Genomic DNA, 20,244 nt, shown 5'->3' on the forward strand with positions numbered 1-20,244 from the left:
AAGTAGTGGTCAAAAACAAAAAAAGGGTCACAGACACATTTCTGCTTTTTTTATAAAAGTTTACACGCACACCGAATTTTGATTTGAACTTTATTTAATTAGTTGTATTGGATTCTAAAGAATATTCAACAGTTATTCTAAACACACTGCGTAATAGTCATAATGTCATGTACAATGTTAATGTAGAAAACACATCACACTCCTCACATGTTCAGTTAGGGTTCAACAAACAAACACATAACTTTAGCACCGATTTAAGGGACTGTGGAGGTCAGAGGTCAGACTGTTCTGACATCAGTAGAGCTTCTTCCTCTCTTCACACTGCGGGCCTGAGAACGGAGCTCGACAGCGACAGGTGTTAGGAGACACACACTTCCCCCCGTTCACACACGGCTTTTTACACACAGCTGCAGACAAAGAGATAAATGCTTTCATTTTTAAAAACGATTAAACTCAAGTGTGTACCATTTAAATAACGTGTTGATAGTAACTGCACAACAGAAATGTAATTCTAGAGCATCTGAACATCTCGTCTGGTTCATAATCCTGTGTGGTCACGCACCTGTGTGGCAGGCTCCGCCTATCCATCCTTCTGGACAGCTGCAGATTCCAGGAGCCACACAGCTGCCCCCGTTCCTGCATCCCTGTGGACAGATCGCTACAGAAACAGAGACAAATGATCAACATGTGACCCAGACATCACCACACTAACATCTGTCCACATGTAAATGATAATTAACTCATGAAAGATAACTTTAAAACACATTCATGTTGTGTTTTCAATTATATTGTACGTACATATAAAAGTGCTTAGACAAGTCATTTCAATATTCTTTAAACTAACTGGTTGTATTATTCTTTAATATCACTTTATCATATAGACTTCATTAAGTTACGCAAGGGGAAATACACATCTACTTGCAGTGTGATTTTAGCATTTATATACTTTTATTGTATTTATTAATATTTTGAATTACCTTTTATATTTAATATTTCTAATATTTCTGTTTTATTTTTTTTAGCAATTGTATTATTTCAGCTTAATATATATATATATATATATATATATATATATATATATATATATATACACGTTCACATCACAGATTTAATTATTAGGGGAAAGCGAGTGAGGGACAAAAAAGTAGCCTAAAGTTCAACAAATTTGCTATATTAGTGAGTTTTTGAGCTCTTAAGTCTATTGAACAGAAACACTGACTGACCAATAATGTCAGGACCAAATATATGATCATTCGGTTTATTTTAAACATTTGCCACGTTTTAGTCACAACTTTTAAAGTTACATATCATAAAAATGCTTTGATATCACTTATTCTTCAGCTGTCATATTGTCTCAGTGCAACAGCTGACATTATGGATTTGTGAGATGTAAATAACGCAATATGGGATCAACATACCGTCTTGGCATCTGGAGCCAGTCCAGCTGGAGGGACAGATGCATTTTGCTTCTCCATTCACAGGAATACACTCACCACCGTTCCAACAGCCACCATCACAAACCACTGACAAACACAAACACACGCAGACAACACGTCCACATAAGATAAAAGCTCTGTAGCTTATTTCTGACCATGTTTATTAATTCTTTTAGTGTTTAACTTGTCAACAACTATTAAAAATGTAATGGAAATGAATTTACAGTTACCTTTGTGACAGTATTTTCCTCCAAATCCTGAAGGGCATCTGCATTTTCCAGGTCGAAGGCACTCCCCACCGTTTTTACACTTTGGATAACAGTTTGCTGAAATCAGCATGCAAATCATTTGAGTTTTGGCCAATTTAATATATAAAACACAAGTTTTACACACACACATTAAACTCAAGTATCTTGAAAGCTCACCATATTGGCAGGTTTCTCCCTCATATCCTCTTGAGCAGAAGCAGCTGTTGTTTCGGATGCAAATCCCAGCATGTTTGCAAGGTGGGTCGCACGTCGCTTTGGGGTCAAAGACAAAAGGAAGAGCCACTCCACGGGGCCCGTCGGACCCTCCCAGACAGATCCCAGCCAGAGCGGCCAGTGCCACCAGCAAGAGCTGCATGGACGTACAGCAAAGCACTGCCATTTTCACATCCACACTCTTACAAGGATCCAGAAGGAGTGAGAGTGCTGGTGGATGTATGTTTGGACAGCATACTGCACTGTGATCGCCTACTGGACAGACGTGGTACTGCAGGGAGCCACAGCTGGAAAAGTGCTAACTGAGGAATGTGTGAGACAGGGTTGAGAGACAGACAAGCTCAGAGTGTGTGTTGAGACGAGTGTGTATGGCTGTCTGTGGTTTATGGCTGTCTTTCGTGAGAAACGTCAGATACTTCATTAACAAGTGGTCCCAAAATGCATTCTGACACCAATTAAATTTTTTCAAAGAAAGATGGGGTAATCAAATTCTTCAACTGAAATAATTCACAAAACCTGTTCTACTTATTGATAAAATTAAAATTTTCAGCATTTTTTTTTCACATGCCACATATCAGTAGCTATATCTAAAATATTTATCTAATTACATTGGTGTTCATATGTTCATATAGAGTATTTTTTTATATCTTTGAAAGATGTCTCTTATACTTAGCAAGGCTGCATTTATTTGATCAAAAGTACAGTAAAACTGTAATACTGTGAAATATTATTACAATTAAAATCTATTTGAATACATTTTAAAATTGCATTTATTCATGTGATGGCAAAGCTGAATTGATTTCAGGATAAACAGAAGGTTTTAAAGAACAGCATAGATTTGAAATCAAAATCTTTTGTAAGACGCTTTTCAATTTATTGCATCCTTGAATAATATTAATTTCCATAAAAAATTAATTACACTGTTTATATAAAATAAGCATTTAAGTCACAAAATATTGGAGCAACTGTAGAAAAGAGAACAAAAACAGCAAAAAGAAGAAAACAGAACATTAAAGTTACAGCTGCGTTTTTCTTACGTCTATGTTAATGTTGTTTAAAAGAACTCTCCTCTCATATATTTCATCTCTGCTGATCCCAGGAAATGGAGGAAATGGATTCTGCAGATGTCCTGAGAATTTCCCTCCTCCTCAATGAATCTCCAGCTCCAAGTTTTCAGAACACAGCAAACATATTGCACTCTCTCAATTACATGTATGTATGTACTAAAATTGAACTTCGCTAAATTGTGGATCACTGCTTATTTGTTGTTTTTAGACATCACTGTTAAATGCTTTGTTGGTAAGACTGACTCTATATGATGAATGTCAAACTTAGAGACTGTTCTGTAAGGGACAGGGTATATTGTAACTCTATCTGTCTGAAATTGGTGGTTCATTCATGGTAAATCAAGGCATGTAGAAACACCACATGCTCTTTGTTTCAGAGGCCCATTAAAGTGGAACCAGAAGGAGCTGCTGTTCTGGAACATGAGAGGAAGTGAGCAGGAACTTTAATGACATCAACAGATGTGAAGAAACGTTTTTCATTCAGAAGAAAATGTAAACACTGCACATACGCACAATAGGCTACACTGAGAACACAAATGTACACAATTTGTGCCTGAGCACTTCAGCTTATTACAAGGGTACTTATGAAGTTCAAAGATACAATATTTAACCGACTAAGATGGAAAAGGACCACAGCCTAAACTGCTCCAGTCTTTGGTGGACCGCCACAGGACGATGCACAGCCCAATATTAATGGTTAAATGCCTTTTTTTTTTATCACCCATATATACAGATATATATAGTACGGTACTAAACTTTAGTAGATATTATTTCAACCTAAAATCTCTCGATGGTTTTCTATCTCACGGTCTATTCCTGTATTGAAGTACCATATCTTGTATGCGCCATCTTGTGGTTTATCGCAGCAACCGCACTTTTGTTTTTACTTTTCTCTACAAAATTAACATTTGGGTTGTTTTAGTTTGACAAAGCATAAGAGACTTGACTTGACATATATATATATATATATATATATATATATATATATATATATATATATATATATATATATATATATATATATATATATATGTATAATAAATTGTGATCGTTTAGGGAACAAAATATATATGGACACAAGTTCATCGAAGGAATGTAATTTATTGATTTCCCTAAGATAACATTTAAATAAATACAATTTAAAAACGGTTTTGATGTAAAAGTGCCATTCCAACAAAACAAGATAAGCAAATGTGAACGAGAAACATCTAATTCATCAATAATATACATCAACACCAAAAAGAAGAAAAATTATGGTAGAATTTGACTAAAATGTGGCAGAAGAAATGATTTAAGAACAATTAACAAAAGTCCATTTTTATAATACAAAATTAATAAACTTCCTTCTTTTTCATTACTTTTTTTTCTCTTAACAAATATGGTATTCCTTGTGTGGTAACTTTAGATTATTTATATTTCAATATATTTTATGATGACACCTGTTTGATGTTCAACTTTGCATAGGCCTCAGAATGGCCTATAAACACACACATATATATATATACACACACACACACACACATTTTTTTTTTAAATCCAAAATGTTGATTAATTCAATATTCTCATTAACTCCTGAACTTCTGAAAGCTGGCATGCTGATATGTTAACACCATACTCAAAAAAACTAAAGAGAACCTGCTCTGCAAAGAGCTAAATAACAATAAAATGAGCATGATCTTAAGGAAATTACAGCACGCTGTTTAACATCACAAAACAAATGCACAGTAGAAAGTAAAATTGTAATGGAGTAGTGAAAGTGGTTTGAGTATTTGCAGCTCTATGTAAAATATTCTGCTGCTGTCATCCCTTCTCCCAAAATATACTAAAGTGCTTCCGTCTATCCAAGCAAAACCACCAGTGCTGTGCTAAAGAATTGATAATAATGGAGTAGAAAGACATCAGCGCTCTGGCTGAAAGTTGCTGATCAGTCCTGACGTGTTCTCCCTACAGTAGACTTCATCTTATGCCATTTTTTAACACTCAGAACAGGTTTTTGTTTCACCACATGGGAACGTGAGGGACATCACTGGATCACACTCTTGTGTCCAAGTGAAGACGTGGTGTTTGATCCACAGTCAACGTACAGGTACTTCTCCTGAGACACCTGCTCAGCGTGGCCAAAGTACATGACAGTTACAGTCATCCTGGAGAGAAGAGAACAGAGTATCATTCAAACATCGTATTCATTTCTCATATAATATTTTGATTAATGATTATTTTATCTAATAAAGATCTACCATTCTTTTCAACTGAGAAACACTAAATACAGTAACAAAGAACTCATACAGGCAAATTTTTCTAAAAACAAAAAACAAAAACAGTTTTTTTCTTTGTTCGTTTACATAAACTCTTTGAACAATGATTCTTAAAAGGAGTCAGATTTTCATTTAAAGAATACTTACTGCATCATGACCACAATGTTATGCACTTTAATTGATGGCATAGTACAGTAGTCACTGTAAAAACAGAGTCAGGCAATCATCACACTCATTCTAAAAGAAGATTTTATTAATGTAAAGCCCTACTAACAAATACTCACAATATGTAGTTCATCTCATTTGCTATGATGGTGGGAACAGTGAAATCGACCTATAAATAAAATATTGACATTGATAACAGTTGTTATCAAAAGTAATTACACATACGGAGAAGAACTCAGATTACAAAGTCATGTGACTAAATCATACACAGCCTTTATTGGGAGGATACAGGTCACTTATTTATTTCTGTTATATTAAAATGTGGCTTTAACTGCTGTGTGATTAAATGTAGGCTTGAAACAGTAAGGCATTTTATTAAAATTATGAAAAAGCATTTTTAGTAGTAAAGTTGTATTATACACTTTTACAATATAATTTTAATAATTTGTATAGCAGCATACTTTAGCAAATGTTACTTTTAATGCAAAAAAATAATTTTAATAATATTCAATTATTAATTATACAATTAATACAAAGTTTACATTGTGCAGATAATATATACAAAATATGTTGGGCTTATAATGAAACATTTAAACTATAAACGCAAAATATTACATTTAAAATGGATATAAATTACTGTATAAATTATACTAAAAATATTTAATTTATGCACAGTATGGAAAATCATTTAAAATAATTATAAAATATTATTATATATTAAAATTATTCTTAATTATAAATTTATTTGGATAAATGAACACGGACCTGACGCAGATCCAGAGGGGTGATACTGGTGACATTACTGACGACGGCCTTTCCAATCACAGTCTTGTAGAACTGCACCTGTGCTGTGATGTTGGCCACGCGCACTGGGTAGTAATTATTGTTGGTGATATTCAGAGTATTCTGAGAAAGACAAAAATACTCTTATTTAATACAGCTGAATAAAAACATGGCAACAAAATTAACAAAAAAAAAAACTCTGACTTTGCCAAAAGTCCCATCTGATCAAGTACACAAAGAATAGAACCACAAATCAAACATTGGTTAACAAGTCTGAAATACCACTTAAAAGGCTTTGCTATAGATATTACCGTGAGATTTATGTATATTATCCGCTGGTCTCGATTGTATGTGACATAGGCTGACTTCACCCCAACATAAGAGACGTCAATAGTCCGGGGGAACAGGAAGAACACAGCCAAACCAGAGAGTAGCAGACACAGAAAGACTGATATAGACACGTACAAGGTCCTGTAATAGTGCAAGAATATACAGTCAGTCATAAAATATATAGTATCCAATGCTGATTTGAATCGGATATTGAAATTAACTTGCGTTCGTCTTGGCTTCAGCCTCTGGTCACTGTATGGTATCAAAGCAACTAGCTGGTTTTCTTGGTCTGTTAAAAAGTCAAAGATAGGAAGCGCATATAATGATTTATTCAAGCATTTTGTTTATACCACTAAGTTTAAGAACTATTTATTCATGTTAAACATTTAGTTGCAGCTCTATGTTCATATTACATTGAGTGGTATAAAGTAATAGGTGGGTAAATGGAGATAGATGGATGTGTTCGCACCTCTAGGTATCCTCCCCGTCCCTTGACAAGTAGGACAGGTGATGCTGTCTCTGCCGGTGAATTCAACATATGGAAACTGTGACACATCATGTTTATCGTCCTCAGTGTGAGACTCTGTGTTTTCGGTCAGGTTCTCCTGGTCCTCTTTTTGCTTTGGCAAAGAAAACAGAGACTTCCCCATGGTTGGGCTGGCCTTCAAAGAAAGAAATCGTGGGTGAAATTTAGTGCATTACAGTGCGTGTCATAAAAGATCATACATATGCTGTGGTGAACATGGGTATATATCTTCCAAATGACAAAGTATGAAACTGCAGGCTGTTTTATAATGTTATTCTGTCTATAAAAATATCAATTATGTCACATTATGTAGGCCTAAACAACATATTCTGGCTTTCAACAACTAAAAAAAATATATTTTTTGTATCCTTCAATCATGAAACCTGCTTAATGTTGGATGGTAAACCGATGCAAATAATAACAGGTGATATGAGAACACAGTGTACGGCCGGCGATCTCGTGTTCTTGATAGGGCTCAATATTGATCATGTATAGCAATGCATAATTAAAATGCATTTACTTGGTTTCGTATTAACGCATTTAGATCGATGCATTTAAAAAGTGGTATTAACACGCACGCTACGAAAGAGGATGGTGATGTAAGAGCAAACGGGCCTAAAAACAGGTCAAGCACCATACATAATGATTCTTAAGTTAAAGTTCGATATGAATATACAGTGGATAGTATAGGAGTCTGTGTATTTTTACCTTATTTTGAAGGGTCCTGCCTTTTGTTTGTATAATATTACAGTCGTCGTTACTCCGCTCAGACACGAATGTTCTGTTGCCTCAGAAGCTCCGCCTCCTGCATAATAAGTGACATGACGGTATATTGTGGACTTTGTGGGATTGGACGATAGCTACGCGTGACAATGTTACAAGCCAATCATATTGGAGAAGGCGGGATTTGCAACTAAGCCCCGCCCTTCTGTTTATTGTTGCAGATCTAGTCTCAAGGCCGTGTGTGCTGTGAAAGTACAATGTTTTTCTTTGGGTGTTATTTCCTTTATTTAGTCTAAAACGCCTGTTGTTATGCGCGATGCGCTAGATATGCTCATGATTAAAAGAAAAGAAAAGAATTATTAAAAGAAAAATCATTAATATACCAAAGCACCCACTAAGGAGATCACTTATCCATTACATGTGGGTAGGCGTGTCTGCAAGAGAAGCATAAATGTGTATCTGTTTACTTAATCTACATACAAGCATAATGATTGATAGCTTTTATCAAATATGCTAAAACAGGAAAGGAAACATTTGGTTGGACAGGCAGAAAGAAACAGCACAGATGTGCTTTTTCGATATAAAGAAAAAGCATTTAATTATATGACTCATGAATCGTTTGTGCAATCAAAATGAGTGCTCAACCACCAAGTAGGCTTGTGGTTAACACTTCTCAAATTGATTTCCTGATGTTTCATGATAGCTGTCAAACCATCAAAAATGCGACATAGTATACACAAACGGAATAGATGAAATGTATCATTTACAAATGTATTATATACGCGTTTAACGCATTAATTTAATTAATTAGTTAGCGAAAAATGTATTAAAATATATTTTTAACGCAGTTAACCAGGGTTGCCAACTCTCACGCATCTGGCGTGACACTCACGCTTTCAGCATCAATATCACGCTCAAGTCCAAGTGTCACGCCAGATGCGTGAGAGTTGGCAACCCAGTTAACGCGCTGGCCCCGCCCCCAGATGACCTGTACGTCATCATATATTTCATACAGTTGACTGTTGACAACATATGGTTGACAACTATGAAGCAGGGCAACTCTATAAATGCAGTTATGGCCATAAATTCAAGATAATGTATGAGTTTTTATATCAAATGATAAGCAATATCACACAAGCAGTGAGAGCAATATCACATGAGTGTGTTTTTTTGTCACGTATATTTTATATTGAATCAAAATATTTATTTCTTAAGCTACTTTTTTAATAGCTTTAAATAATCTATTGTGGGTATTTTCACAGCCAAATTTAGTTTTTTATTAGATAAATTAACCACCCACCTTGTAATTAATTACCCTGAACAAAATGATAAATGCAACACTTTTGTTTTTGGCCCCATTTTTCATGAGCTGATCTCAAAGATCTAAGACTTTTTCTATGTACACAAAAATCCTATTTCTCTTAAATATTGCTCACAAATCTGTCTAAATCTGTGTTAGTGAGCACTTCTCCTTTGCCAAGATAATCCATCTAGCCCACAGGTGTGGCATATTAAGATGCTAATTAGACAGCATGATTATGATTATGATTTGCACAGGTGTGCCTTAGGCTGGCCACAATAAAAGGCCACTCTAAAATGTGCAGTTTTATTACACAGCACAATGCCACAGATGTCACAAATTTTGAGGAAGTGGCAATTGGCATGCGGAAATTTCCACCAGAGCTGTTGACCATGAATTGAATGTTCATTTCTCTACCATAAGCCATCTCCAAAGGCGTATCAGAGAATTTTGAAGTACATTCAACCGGCCTCACAACCACAGACCATGTGTAACCACACCAGCACAGGACCTCCACATCCAGCATCTTCACCTCCAAGATCCTCTGAGACCAGCCACCTGGACAGGTGCTGTAACAATCAGTTTGAATACCAAAGAATTTCTGCACAAACTATCAGAAAACATCTCAGGGAAGCTCATCTGCATGCTTGTCATCCTCAACAGGGTCTCGACCTGACTGCAGTTCGTCGTTGTAACTGACTTGAGTCAGTCAGGGCAAATGCTCACATTTGATGGCGTCTCGGACTTTGGAGAGTTGTTCTCTTCATGCATGAATCCTAGTTTTCACTGTACAGGGTATGGCAGACAGCGTGTATGGTGTGGGTGAGCGGTTTGCTGAAGTCAATGTTTTGGATCGAGTGGTCCATGGTGGCGGTGGGGTTATGGTTTGGGCAGGCATATGTTATGGACAATGAACACAGATGCATTTTATTGATAGCACTTTGAATGCACAGTGACACCGTGACAAGATCCTGAGGCCCATTGTTGTGCCATTCATCCACAACCATCATCTCATGTTGCAGCATGATAATGCACCGCCCCATGTTGCAAGGATCTGTACACAATTCCTGGAAGCTGAAAACATCCCAGTTCTGACATGGCCAGCATAGTCACTGGACATGGCACCCGTTGAGCATGTTTGGGATGCTCTGGATCAGCGCATACGACAGCGTGTTCCAGTTCTTGAATATCCAGCAACTTCGCACAGCCATTGAAGAGGAGTGGACCAACATCCCACAGGCCACAATCAACAACCTGATCAACTCTATGTGAAGGAGATCTGTTGCACTGCGTGTAGCAAATGGTGGTCACACCAGGGATCTTATACCTAAATAAAATGTTTATAAATAAAGGCACAAATAAGGCATTTATAGCTTTCTTATTTTTCAAATATACAACTGTTTATTTAGATTATTTAATTAACATGAAGAGTGATCATAATGAAACTGAAGAGGATCAGCGTTTATCATAGACACATGGCTAATAAGCACTTCTGTGTTTGACTAACAAAAAAACTTTAACAGTTAAGAAATTATTAAATTATATTTGAGAATCTAAATAGGTTACTCGGCAAAGACGTGGGAATTATCAATGCAATTCTGGTTAAAACAATAACGTGTAATCTTGGCGATCATTAACCCGGCCTTCAGATTCAAAGATTGGCAGTGGACTAAACCATTTCTCTTGCCCAAGGTGGATTGTAGGGCGTTGTACTAATAAACGTTTTGGGTTAATCTCGTCAAACCGGGTGTGCAGCCACTGAATACTGTTCCACAATATCGTGTATGATTGTTCAAGAAGTAAAACAAATGTATAAGAGTCCATATTTTTAAACACACAAAGTATTGTTCTCTTTTGGTACCCTAGGAATTTACACGCTTTTTGCTTGTGTTGGTCCCGCTGATCTCACCTGAGTTTCGGGTTACACTTTCATACCTCATTGCAGAAGGAAATGGAGGACGCACCTGCCTGAGAAAATACAGCTGCTTTGTCGACACTTGCTCGGACGTCCTTTACATACCTTTGAGGAAATTCAAGTTTTTAAAGCTCAAATGTTTTAAAAGATTTTTAGAAAATATGTCGCTGGGTATAATCTTCACCTTCATCTTGTTCACAGGTAGGGACGTTTTGTCTTGTTATGCTAATGCAGTACTGTTTTCACTTCTTCGTTATTTATTGTATGTATATAGAAAACATCAATCGATTATCTTATTATATTTTATTACAATCCATATGAAGGCCATATGGACGTATCTGTAGTAGATATAAGATTTGTCACATAATTTACTAAAATGAGTGGTCAAAGGCTGTAATACCAATTGTTTATGCGTAATTTAAAAAATCACAAGTTTAAATGTAACTATAATCTAAATATCAGATTTGAGTACAAAATATTACACATCCATTTTGATATATAGGCCTACCTCAGGTTTTTACACATGTTGTGCAATGGTTTCACTTTGTCTTATTTGGATTTACTTAAATGCATTTGGTGTTTGTTGTTAAGGGAGCAACTGAAGTGGATTGTGTGGGAGGTGAATATTCACACCGAGTGGTTTCGGTCAGACATACAGTACTGTATATGAGTCACATCATCTCATAAACTCTTTTAAGCTAACACTAATTTACGACCTGACGTCATAATATGGTGTCACCTGTTTGTAAAGTTTGTATACCATTTCTTGGTAATCCCAAACAATGCTCAAAATGGCCGGTTGGAGTGCTTGTAGAGGCCCTCTATCTGTCATTGTCTCCGTTTTCAAGGTATTATTAAAGAGTTTTGCTTGAAAAGACGATTTAATTGTAGCTTCCGTGAAAGACTATTGTTCTTTGTCCTGTATGTTAAGGGTTTTCAGACCTATCAGGTCTAACAACAGGAATATGCTTATGCATCTCGCAGTACTTCCTATATAATCCCCATAACACCTCAGAGAGTCATTATGATAGGATAATATATTTTCTTCCTCAAAAGTGTTTACACCAAATAGAAAAATACAGTTCAAATGAATATACAAACATGTTCCTGCCAAAATGATGATACTTTTCAATAATATTACTCCTATTCAATAAAAAATATTACTGAAGATGTTATATTGAACATTGCTTTAAACACTTAACGTATCTTTAATAAGTACAGTCGGCCACCTGACTTTGACAGCTAGAATGATGATTTAACCACAGCGATTATCATGACTCACTGGTGAAAAACAAGTGATTTTAACTGATTTGAAAGATCTTTTTCAAGTGGACTACTTGCTTCCTGAGCATTCAAAATGCTTTCAATAGCTCTAAGCCAAAGAGAAGTCAGTTTATTATTTGAAAAGACTAATATTTCACTGACACAAGTTCCATGTGGTTGACCTGCTTTATTATAATCTTTTCCCTAGTGTTCCCTAGTTTTTGTTACTGCCTCAAAGGACTTTCAGTCCAGTCTGAATGATTTTTGATCTCCACTGTATTTTTAATTCCCGTCTAAGTTCATGGGAGTGTCTTAAATCACCCGGTGTTCATTTATTTATGGATCCTGTTATATTCAAATGTGTTTTCTCTCCCATAGGCTGCACCACAGCCGTCAATGTGATCTGCCCTAACCCACGATACGTGGTCATATTATTCCAGCCGGTCACACTGAGCTGTGATTTCTCTACAACCGCTACAAACGCACCAGTGGTCACCTGGAAATACAAGTCCTACTGCAGAGACCCGATCCAAGCTGCATTAAACCCCAGCAGTGCTGACAATGCTATCGCTCAGTCCAACCCAAACTACAACCCCAACATCGAGTGTGCAGACAGCGCCAGGACCGTTCGCATAGTGGCTTCGAAAGAAACAACGGTCACACTTGCGAAAGAGTACCAGGGCCGTCAGATCAGCATAACAAACAGTTAGTTGGCTTTACATTGTAAAAGTATTTATTTTTTTAAGTGTTTTTTTCTTTATTTATTTTTTTATTCATGTTTTTTTTAATATTATCTAACAACATTAATTTTTTATTTATTAGAATTTTATTTCCATCAACACTACACCTGTAAAGGCTGTGCTAGATTTAGCCTGGATGCATATTATCTACCATAATGATTTAAAATAGGTACATACATGACATGATTTGATATGATGGTCACCTCTAAAATGTCACCTATTTTATGTTTTCTAAAATTTACAGAGGCAGACCTTAGCTTTGTTCAGACCGCGTGGGGTGACAGTGGCGTGTACCTCTGCAGTGTTGTGTCATCCCAGGACCTTGTAGGGAATAGCGAGTGTTATACAGAGCTCATTGTGCTTGGTAAGTGTTCACCTTTTCACAAACAAACTCGCATTGATGGACACCCAAACATTTCAATGTGTGATTACTTTGTCACGTTTGATGGGTCTGTGCATATGTGAGGAATTAGGGCTGTGTTTGATGATCTCTTGGAATTTTTATTTTTTTAAGTTTATTATTTGTTTGTGATATTATGATTAAGTTATTTAGTAGCACTTTACTTAAAGCCTTTATGTACAGTTCACTTTAAAAGTAGTTATAATATTAATTATGCCTTGTAATTCATTGTATAATCTCATGAATAATTGTAGCCACAGTTAATACATTATAACATTAATGCATTACAACATGCATTTTAAATTGGGTTAAAATTATTTACAACAAGATATAATGTATTAACGCACATTATGAATAATTATAATGCATTATAGCCTTTAATAACCCTTTATAATGCATTATACATAAAGGTTTTAAGTAAATTATACTATTTTTTTTGTTTGTTTTTTTTCTACCTGGAAGATCGCTGTTTGCTTGTGAAGGATTCAAGTCAATTTCTTTAATGTCATAGAAAGCAGTAATATATTAATAAATAATAGTGCTGTCAAATGATTAATCACATCCAAAATAAGTTTTTTTTTTGCATAATATATGTGTGTATTTATTTTATTAGGTATACATAAATGCACACACATACAGCATATATTTAGAAAATATTTACATGTATATATTTATATAATTTATATCATATATAAATATATTTAATATACAAACATATATTTTTAATATATACATGTATGTGTGTCTTTATATGTTCATAATATACAAAGTACACACAGATCTGTTATGTAAACAAAAACTTTAAATTTCGGTAAGATTAATTGCGTTTAATCATTTGACAGCACTAATAAATAAAATTAGTAATAATTATAGTAGCAGGAGATGTAGTCTATTAACTTAAAGGTAGTTTCTTCTTCTTGGGCCGATGCCGGAAGGCCTTTTTTTAGTAATTATGGCTTTGTCTTTCTTTCACAGAGAGAAAGTCAAATACTACAGACCTGCTGCCTGGCATTGATTTACTGATCATGGAAGGTAGAATAAATGCTTCTCTCTAGTGTTCTGGTTGAGTTTGGAGCTATAATTGAATCCTTCACCAGCCACAGTCAGGTCTTATTCATTACAGCCTTTAACTAGAAAAACAACAACTATAGATCTTAAAGTAGAAGCCTTTTTTTTTTGTTGCTCCATTAACAAGGTTTTGATGGAATGGAAGAACAGTGTGTCAAACAATGTTGTGTCATTGTGTCCCATGTGTCCCTGAATGTTGTGTCATTGTGTCCTTGCTGATAAAACATTGAAAATTAGATTTTATAACATAGTGTTCTTCTGTAGTTTATAATCTTGTTTTTATTTGTGTCAAATTATGTTGTGCATTCCGAATGACGTCAGTTGCTAATTATTATGAGTCTTATTTGAATTCTTGATTCTTATTGGCAACATTCTGTGGTTAAAATATCTTTGCACAATGCTTGAGACAAGACTTTTCATATCCAGTTTCATATCTCTGTTATCACTCCACAACCTCTTTCTTTTCACATAATAAACCAACTTCAGCTCAAAACAATATTAAAGATCCATTAATTTATTTATTTGTAAGCAGTAAAAAAGTAGGGCAATTTACGGTTAGCCAAGTGGCTGTATATTATTGCATCCTTAGATTTGCATAATACTGTAATTTGGTTGAGATTTTATGGATAATCTAACGGAGCAAATGATCTCAACTAGAGAGAAATGTATCTTATTTTGATGGTTTGTTTTCTTCATCAGATTGTGGAATAGTTTCTGAGATCTGCGTTTGCACATGAGTCATGTTGTGTCTGTGCATGTAGGATGTTGTTGTGGTGCATGCTGGAGTCAAGCCCTGGCAGAGTATCGCGAGGCACAACCGGTCCAGCTGGTTTTTCTTTATGTGTGTCATATACTTTTTTTTTTTTTTTTTACATTTTTGCTTGCAGAACTGGCAGACATGTGCATACATGAAGATGAATGACATTTTACCAAGCATTAGGAATGGGGGATGGTGTACAGTACCAAAATAAGTGATGAAACTGAGATAAAACCTCATGAAACAGCAATAAAGCCAATTTTGCATTTAGCCATGTTTTTATTTTTAGTCTTTTCTGACAGAAGAATGGCCTTGTTCTCCTATTTTAGTATCTGATGCAAGAGAGTTGTCTCTTTTCCCCAACTGTTAATTGTTTCTCGTCTCTTCTCTTTCTCCAGACTGGTTGTTAGTGGTGTTGGTGGTGCTGGGCTTCCTGCTGCTGATGCTCCTGTTGGGTATCTGCTGGTGTCAGTGTTGCCCTCACACCTGCTGCTGTTACGTCAGATGCCCCTGCTGCCCGGAGCGCTGCTGCTGTCCCCGCGCACGTGAGTCCACACTGCCTTCACTTCCAATTCTCCTTTAGACACAAATGGCCCGTTTGAGAGGAAGTAAATAACTCCAACTGAATGAAAAGGCAGCAAAAACTGATGAAGTTGTCTGTGTTATCTTTTATATTCTAATATATTTAGTATTGATTTTTTGATTTAGCATTTTTTTTTTAATGTTTAGTAATTTTGTTTACAAATATTTGTAAAAAATCTGTTCTTATTATTTTGTTTACTTTTTATATTTTATTTTTGTTTCAGCTTTAGTTCAGATGGAGTTTTATTTCCAGTTAATAGTAAACTTTCATATTTTTGCTTAGTTTGTTTTACATCTGATATCTATCTTTTATTTCGGCTTTAACAGAAATGTTTAATAGTTTTAGTAACAGTTTACGATAATAACATGGTAAAATGAGTTCCAGAAAATTGTTGCACAATTCCTCATTGTGTTTTTATTAGGTCTTTCAGTTGATTAAAAATATATAATCTACAGTAATTAAGTACATGATATGGTGAATTAATCGAATTAGATTTAAATGTATTAATATTTGCAAAGGAAAGCCTTTTTTATGTTATTGTGTTGTTTTGAAATAATTATTTGTGCTAAATTAAATTCTTTGCAGTATATGAGGCTGGAAAAATGGTAAAGTCTGGCGTCCCCAGTCAGTACGCAGCCAGTATGTACGCCCCAAGCATGTACGGCCAGCCAGCTTATGGAGTTGGCGGACCTGCGCCGGGCATACCCATGCTCCCTATGCCAATGGGTGCTCCTGGTCCTCTGTCCAATGGATATGGCAGAGACTTTGATGGAGCCAGCTCAGGTAGACTTGTCCCCTCTTTGCCTTAAGAACAGCAGTTAAACAACATTGTTTTTACAGTAATAAATGTAACTGGTTGATCATTTGTTCGTCCCGCTTCAGTTGGTCAAGGATCTGAAGTGCCACTCCTGCAAGACCACGATGGTGGAGGAAGTAAGCAAGAGATCGTCACAACATCCCTACATTGATCCACCTGTAACATATTAAAGTGATTTTTCCCTTTGAAACCTTCTGTTTGACATCTAATGTTGGCATGTTTTTCAGCCCGTAGTGGATACCGTGTTCAGGCCGACCAAGATGGAAACCCAACTCGAGTGCTTTACTACATGGAGCGAGAACTGGCCAACCTCGACCCCAGTCGCCCAATAAATGCTCCAGGCAAATACAGTCGTTGTGAGTTCTGGAGATGGCTACTATCTTTTATCCCTCTGAGGGTTGGGTTATAACAAAGTGGTTTTTAACCATGTGTTCCTGGACCAGAATCCTTCATGAAAACAATTTAAATCAATCAATTTTTGACAGGATTTGGGATTAACAAAAATGTCCTAGTTATGTGTGTGAGAGTCCACAGGCAATCTAAATCTAAACTCGATTGAAACTTTGCTGGGGGATGATTTGTAGATTTATTTTATCAAAACTTTTTACTCTTTCAGTCTTATTTCGTTTTTCCCATCTGTCCTCCAGTGGATGGTATGAGCGAGGTGAGCTCACTTCATGATGGTCCAGACTCTCGAAATCGCGGTCGGGCCAGACCACCTCAGCTTACCACAGTGTATGATGATGTGGATGAAAACATGAGCACCATCAGCAGCGTCTCTCAGCATGTCCGACGGGATGAGCCCAGGCGGGGAGTTGAGTCTCGAGGACGTGCACTCTCTGTGGAAAACTTGGACGATATCGGCCGCAATTACAGAGATTATCCGCCTGCACGCCGAGATGGTGGAGCTAGAGGCGGCACAAGAGAGTGAGTGACTGACTAATATTGATTCATGCTAAATGAATGCATTAAGTCCTTCTTTAACCCATGACTTTCCTCTGTCCAGTTCGGATGACGAGTGGAGCAGTAGTGGACGAGGAAACGACCGTGCATTCGATGACCGGCGACGCCGTGATTACTCTCCTGATGCTCGTCCTCGGCGTGGAGACTCCTTCCGTGGGGTCGGTTTCCAGGGTCGGCGCAGCCGTAGTCGTGATGACCTGACGGATCTGGAGCGTGGCCGTGGTGGTCGGGATGCATATGATGACAGCTTCCTCAGGGAAGCCATGGAAAAGAAGAAGCTTGGTGAGCAGCAGAGAGGCCGCAGCCGTGAGCGGCTCGACAGTGAGAGTGACCGATCTGACCGCTACAGGGGGCAACACACCGGACCACCTCCTCTGCCCCACGCCCCGCCTTCCGGAAACCCCAATCGCCATGGAAACCATAGCAACTTCCCAGCTATTCCCCCTCCCTACACTACGGACAGTGACAGTGTGGCATCGTCCAAGAAGAGCAACTTAAAAAAGGTAAGAGAGAGCCAGATTCAAAAGTGTTTATTAAATCGGTTACTCATAGTGATGTTAACTAAAACTAAACTTATTAAAAATCAATTAAGTATAAATATTAGACGAATTTTTTTTTACTTTAAATAAAAATTAGGAAATTATGTCTTGACAACCAATTCAAGTACTTAAGCTGAAGTATAAAAATGACTAAACCTGAAATAAAGATGAATAAAAAAATAAAAAAAAATAAAAAACACAACACAGTTATTAAAACTTGAATCAAAGTTAACAAAAAAAAATGATTCAAACCACTTCTAATAAATATTATAATAGTATCAGCGTTATTTTAGTATTATTGAGATATTATTCTTATTTTTGATAGTTTTTATTAGTATTTTCAATCAGTTTATATAATTAATATTTTACATATTAACTTTAATTAGTTTAAATTATTTTTTTTTCTTCTCCGTTTTAGTTAACTTTAGTAACCCTGAATTGTATATAAACAACACACACACAGACACAAAAAACTGTTTTATTGTTACTGGATTGATTGATTAAATTATAGTGCACTTGAACCTTGTATTTTCACGGGACCGTATGTAATGTGTTTCAGAAAAAGTACAAAATGTGAAGTAGCCTAATCTTTATCTAAACATATATATGTAATTATAAGTTAATAAATATGAATATGAATAAGAATATGCTGCAGAATATTAAAATATTCAAAAATAGGATGGAGCAGTGATACTATTCACAAACTAGTATCCAAAATGACACGAGATATTCACAACTGAAGGGCAAGAACCAACTACAACATTTGATTTAAATAGTCATTTCCCTGCAGGAAAAACAACTTTGTCATGTTACGTTTTGAAAAATATTTCCATTTCAAAATCTTTTGTTTTTTTCTTTGACTATTTCAAGTTAAGCCCAGCAGAAGAGGTAAAATGTGTTTATATTCAGTCATGTTATATTTTTATACTAATACAAAGTTCTGCTGTGTTTTCTCCGTCTAGAATGGAGCTGTGAGCAGAGAGAGTCTGGTGGTGTGATGCTCAGGTGGAAACTGATGTGTGTGTGTGTATCTCAGTGATGCAGCTGTGTGCGTTTCCTCTGCCCTTTCATGTCACTTATGCGCATGTTTGTGTTTTGGCTTGAACACTGAGAGGTATTTTTGTTTATATTCAGATGTCTTGAATTTTGATGGGATATTTTAATGGTAAAAATTGTATATTCACAAATAGTTCACATTATTTCACCGTAATGCAGGCTCGTTTATAAATATAAAATGGCAGATTTGAAACAATTGATGAACTTTTTATGGTTTGGTTCCTCCCATTAACATTATTAACAGCAAGTACTCAAAAAGTATGACTGCTGTCATACTCGGCATCAGCAGTTGTTTTTACTGACTGTCTGTTTTATCTTCTGTATGTTAATATACTTTAATAGGTGGTTATTTGTGTCTTGGAAAAAACAGAACAGTAGAGCCTTTAAAGTTTTCAGGTATTGAGTTTTAATTATTTTAATGTAACATAAAGAAGTGATCTTTGTATGGACTGAAATTCTATCATTTTTCCTGTAGCCTGAGGCATCGTGCAGTTTCTGCAACTGGGTGATTAAATAATGCTGTATTTTTTATTTTTTATTCACATTTGCAAATGCAAGAACTAGTATGAAACACCCCTAAGTGTGCTAATTTGTAATGTAGTTTTTTATATATATATATATACCTACAGTAATCCTTTAATCTCAGATTTGGTCATACAGTAGTTTATAATTTTGCTATTTTTGTACAGTCACAATGTCAATTTTCAATAAAGCTTTTCTATGGTATTTAAGTTTGTTTTCTTGTTAGGGACCAATGTGACATACTTAAACTTTCTTTTCTTTTTCTTTTTTTACATTAGAATTTTTTTAAGTGTGACCACTAGAGGGCACTTTACTATTCCTGTACAATAATGGCATAGAATGATGTACTGAGTTCAAATGCATTTGATTTTGTTTTAAATCGTTATCACTGAGGTATTTTATTTGTATGATTACAATATGAATATGAATTCAGTGTTATAAGTTGTTCCTGTTTAAGTTAATGTTCCTGTCTTTAGCATCCTGTTTCGATTTCATTAGGTGTACATTGCTGTCTTTACAAACCAGAAGCTTACATTTTCTTAACATGTATATAA

The 20,244-nt window shown here is 35.8% G+C and overlaps 3 protein-coding genes across 5 annotated transcripts; 1 reads left to right on the forward strand and 2 right to left on the reverse strand.

The window, feature by feature from the left end:
- Positions 1–76: 76 nt before the first annotated feature.
- Positions 77–2,143, reverse strand: seraf (Schwann cell-specific EGF-like repeat autocrine factor). Its single transcript, XM_052577341.1, has 5 exons — positions 1,862–2,143; positions 1,667–1,762; positions 1,419–1,523; positions 563–658; positions 77–407 (listed from the first exon to the last, which is right to left on the reverse strand). Exons 1-5 carry the CDS (start codon positions 2,082–2,084, stop codon positions 295–297), a joined length of 633 nt encoding a protein of 210 aa, XP_052433301.1. The 5' UTR covers positions 2,085–2,143; the 3' UTR covers positions 77–294.
- Positions 2,144–4,066: 1,923 nt separating this feature from the next.
- On the reverse strand, positions 4,067–7,893 carry tmem106ba (transmembrane protein 106Ba). Of its 2 annotated transcripts, none has more exons than XM_052577316.1 (8): positions 7,773–7,893; positions 6,988–7,180; positions 6,744–6,807; positions 6,500–6,659; positions 6,171–6,311; positions 5,525–5,574; positions 5,388–5,441; positions 4,067–5,129 (listed from the first exon to the last, which is right to left on the reverse strand). In XM_052577316.1, exons 2-8 carry the CDS (start codon positions 7,166–7,168, stop codon positions 5,009–5,011), a joined length of 771 nt encoding a protein of 256 aa, XP_052433276.1. In that variant the 5' UTR covers positions 7,169–7,180; positions 7,773–7,893; the 3' UTR covers positions 4,067–5,008. The 2 variants fall into 2 exon arrangements, with proteins under 2 accessions (XP_052433276.1, XP_052433275.1); XM_052577315.1 differs by having other exon boundaries at positions 7,753–7,893.
- Positions 7,894–10,805: 2,912 nt separating this feature from the next.
- On the forward strand, positions 10,806–19,894 carry lsr (lipolysis stimulated lipoprotein receptor). 2 transcript variants are annotated; one of them, XM_052576942.1, is made up of 11 exons: positions 10,806–11,183; positions 12,624–12,950; positions 13,230–13,349; positions 14,361–14,417; positions 15,609–15,755; positions 16,379–16,576; positions 16,676–16,726; positions 16,838–16,966; positions 17,258–17,537; positions 17,617–18,076; positions 19,075–19,894. In XM_052576942.1, exons 1-11 carry the CDS (start codon positions 11,144–11,146, stop codon positions 19,108–19,110), a joined length of 1,845 nt encoding a protein of 614 aa, XP_052432902.1. In that variant the 5' UTR covers positions 10,806–11,143; the 3' UTR covers positions 19,111–19,894. The 2 variants fall into 2 exon arrangements, with proteins under 2 accessions (XP_052432902.1, XP_052432903.1); XM_052576943.1 differs by lacking the exon at positions 14,361–14,417 and having other exon boundaries at positions 10,808–11,183.
- The last annotated feature ends 350 nt before the right edge of the window (positions 19,895–20,244 follow it).

Source organism: Carassius gibelio, chromosome B15 (genome assembly GCF_023724105.1).
Source record: "Carassius gibelio isolate Cgi1373 ecotype wild population from Czech Republic chromosome B15, carGib1.2-hapl.c, whole genome shotgun sequence".
Taxonomy (NCBI): domain Eukaryota; kingdom Metazoa; phylum Chordata; class Actinopteri; order Cypriniformes; family Cyprinidae; genus Carassius; species Carassius gibelio.

Excerpts from the sequence above, each read along its gene's own strand:
- seraf (XM_052577341.1), bottom strand. The coding sequence starts at position 2,084 with ATGGCAGTGCTTTGCTGTACGTCCATGCAGCTCTTGCTGGTGGCACTG. Across the intron at positions 1,763-1,861 it reads GGGAGAAACCTGCCAATATG|CAAACTGTTATCCAAAGTGT; the intron begins GTGAGCTTTCAA and ends TGCTGATTTCAG. Across the intron at positions 1,524-1,666 it reads AGGAAAATACTGTCACAAAG|TGGTTTGTGATGGTGGCTGT; the intron begins GTAACTGTAAAT and ends TGTGTTTGTCAG.
- tmem106ba (XM_052577316.1), bottom strand. The coding sequence starts at position 7,168 with ATGGGGAAGTCTCTGTTTTCTTTGCCAAAGCAAAAAGAGGACCAGGAG. Across the intron at positions 6,808-6,987 it reads GACGGGGAGGATACCTAGAG|ACCAAGAAAACCAGCTAGTT; the intron begins GTGCGAACACAT and ends ACTTTTTAACAG. Across the intron at positions 6,312-6,499 it reads TAATATACATAAATCTCACG|AATACTCTGAATATCACCAA; the intron begins GTAATATCTATA and ends TGTCTTTCTCAG.
- lsr (XM_052576942.1), top strand. The coding sequence starts at position 11,144 with ATGTCGCTGGGTATAATCTTCACCTTCATCTTGTTCACAG. Across the intron at positions 13,350-14,360 it reads TACAGAGCTCATTGTGCTTG|AGAGAAAGTCAAATACTACA; the intron begins GTAAGTGTTCAC and ends TTTCTTTCACAG. Across the intron at positions 14,418-15,608 it reads TGATTTACTGATCATGGAAG|ACTGGTTGTTAGTGGTGTTG; the intron begins GTAGAATAAATG and ends CTCTTTCTCCAG.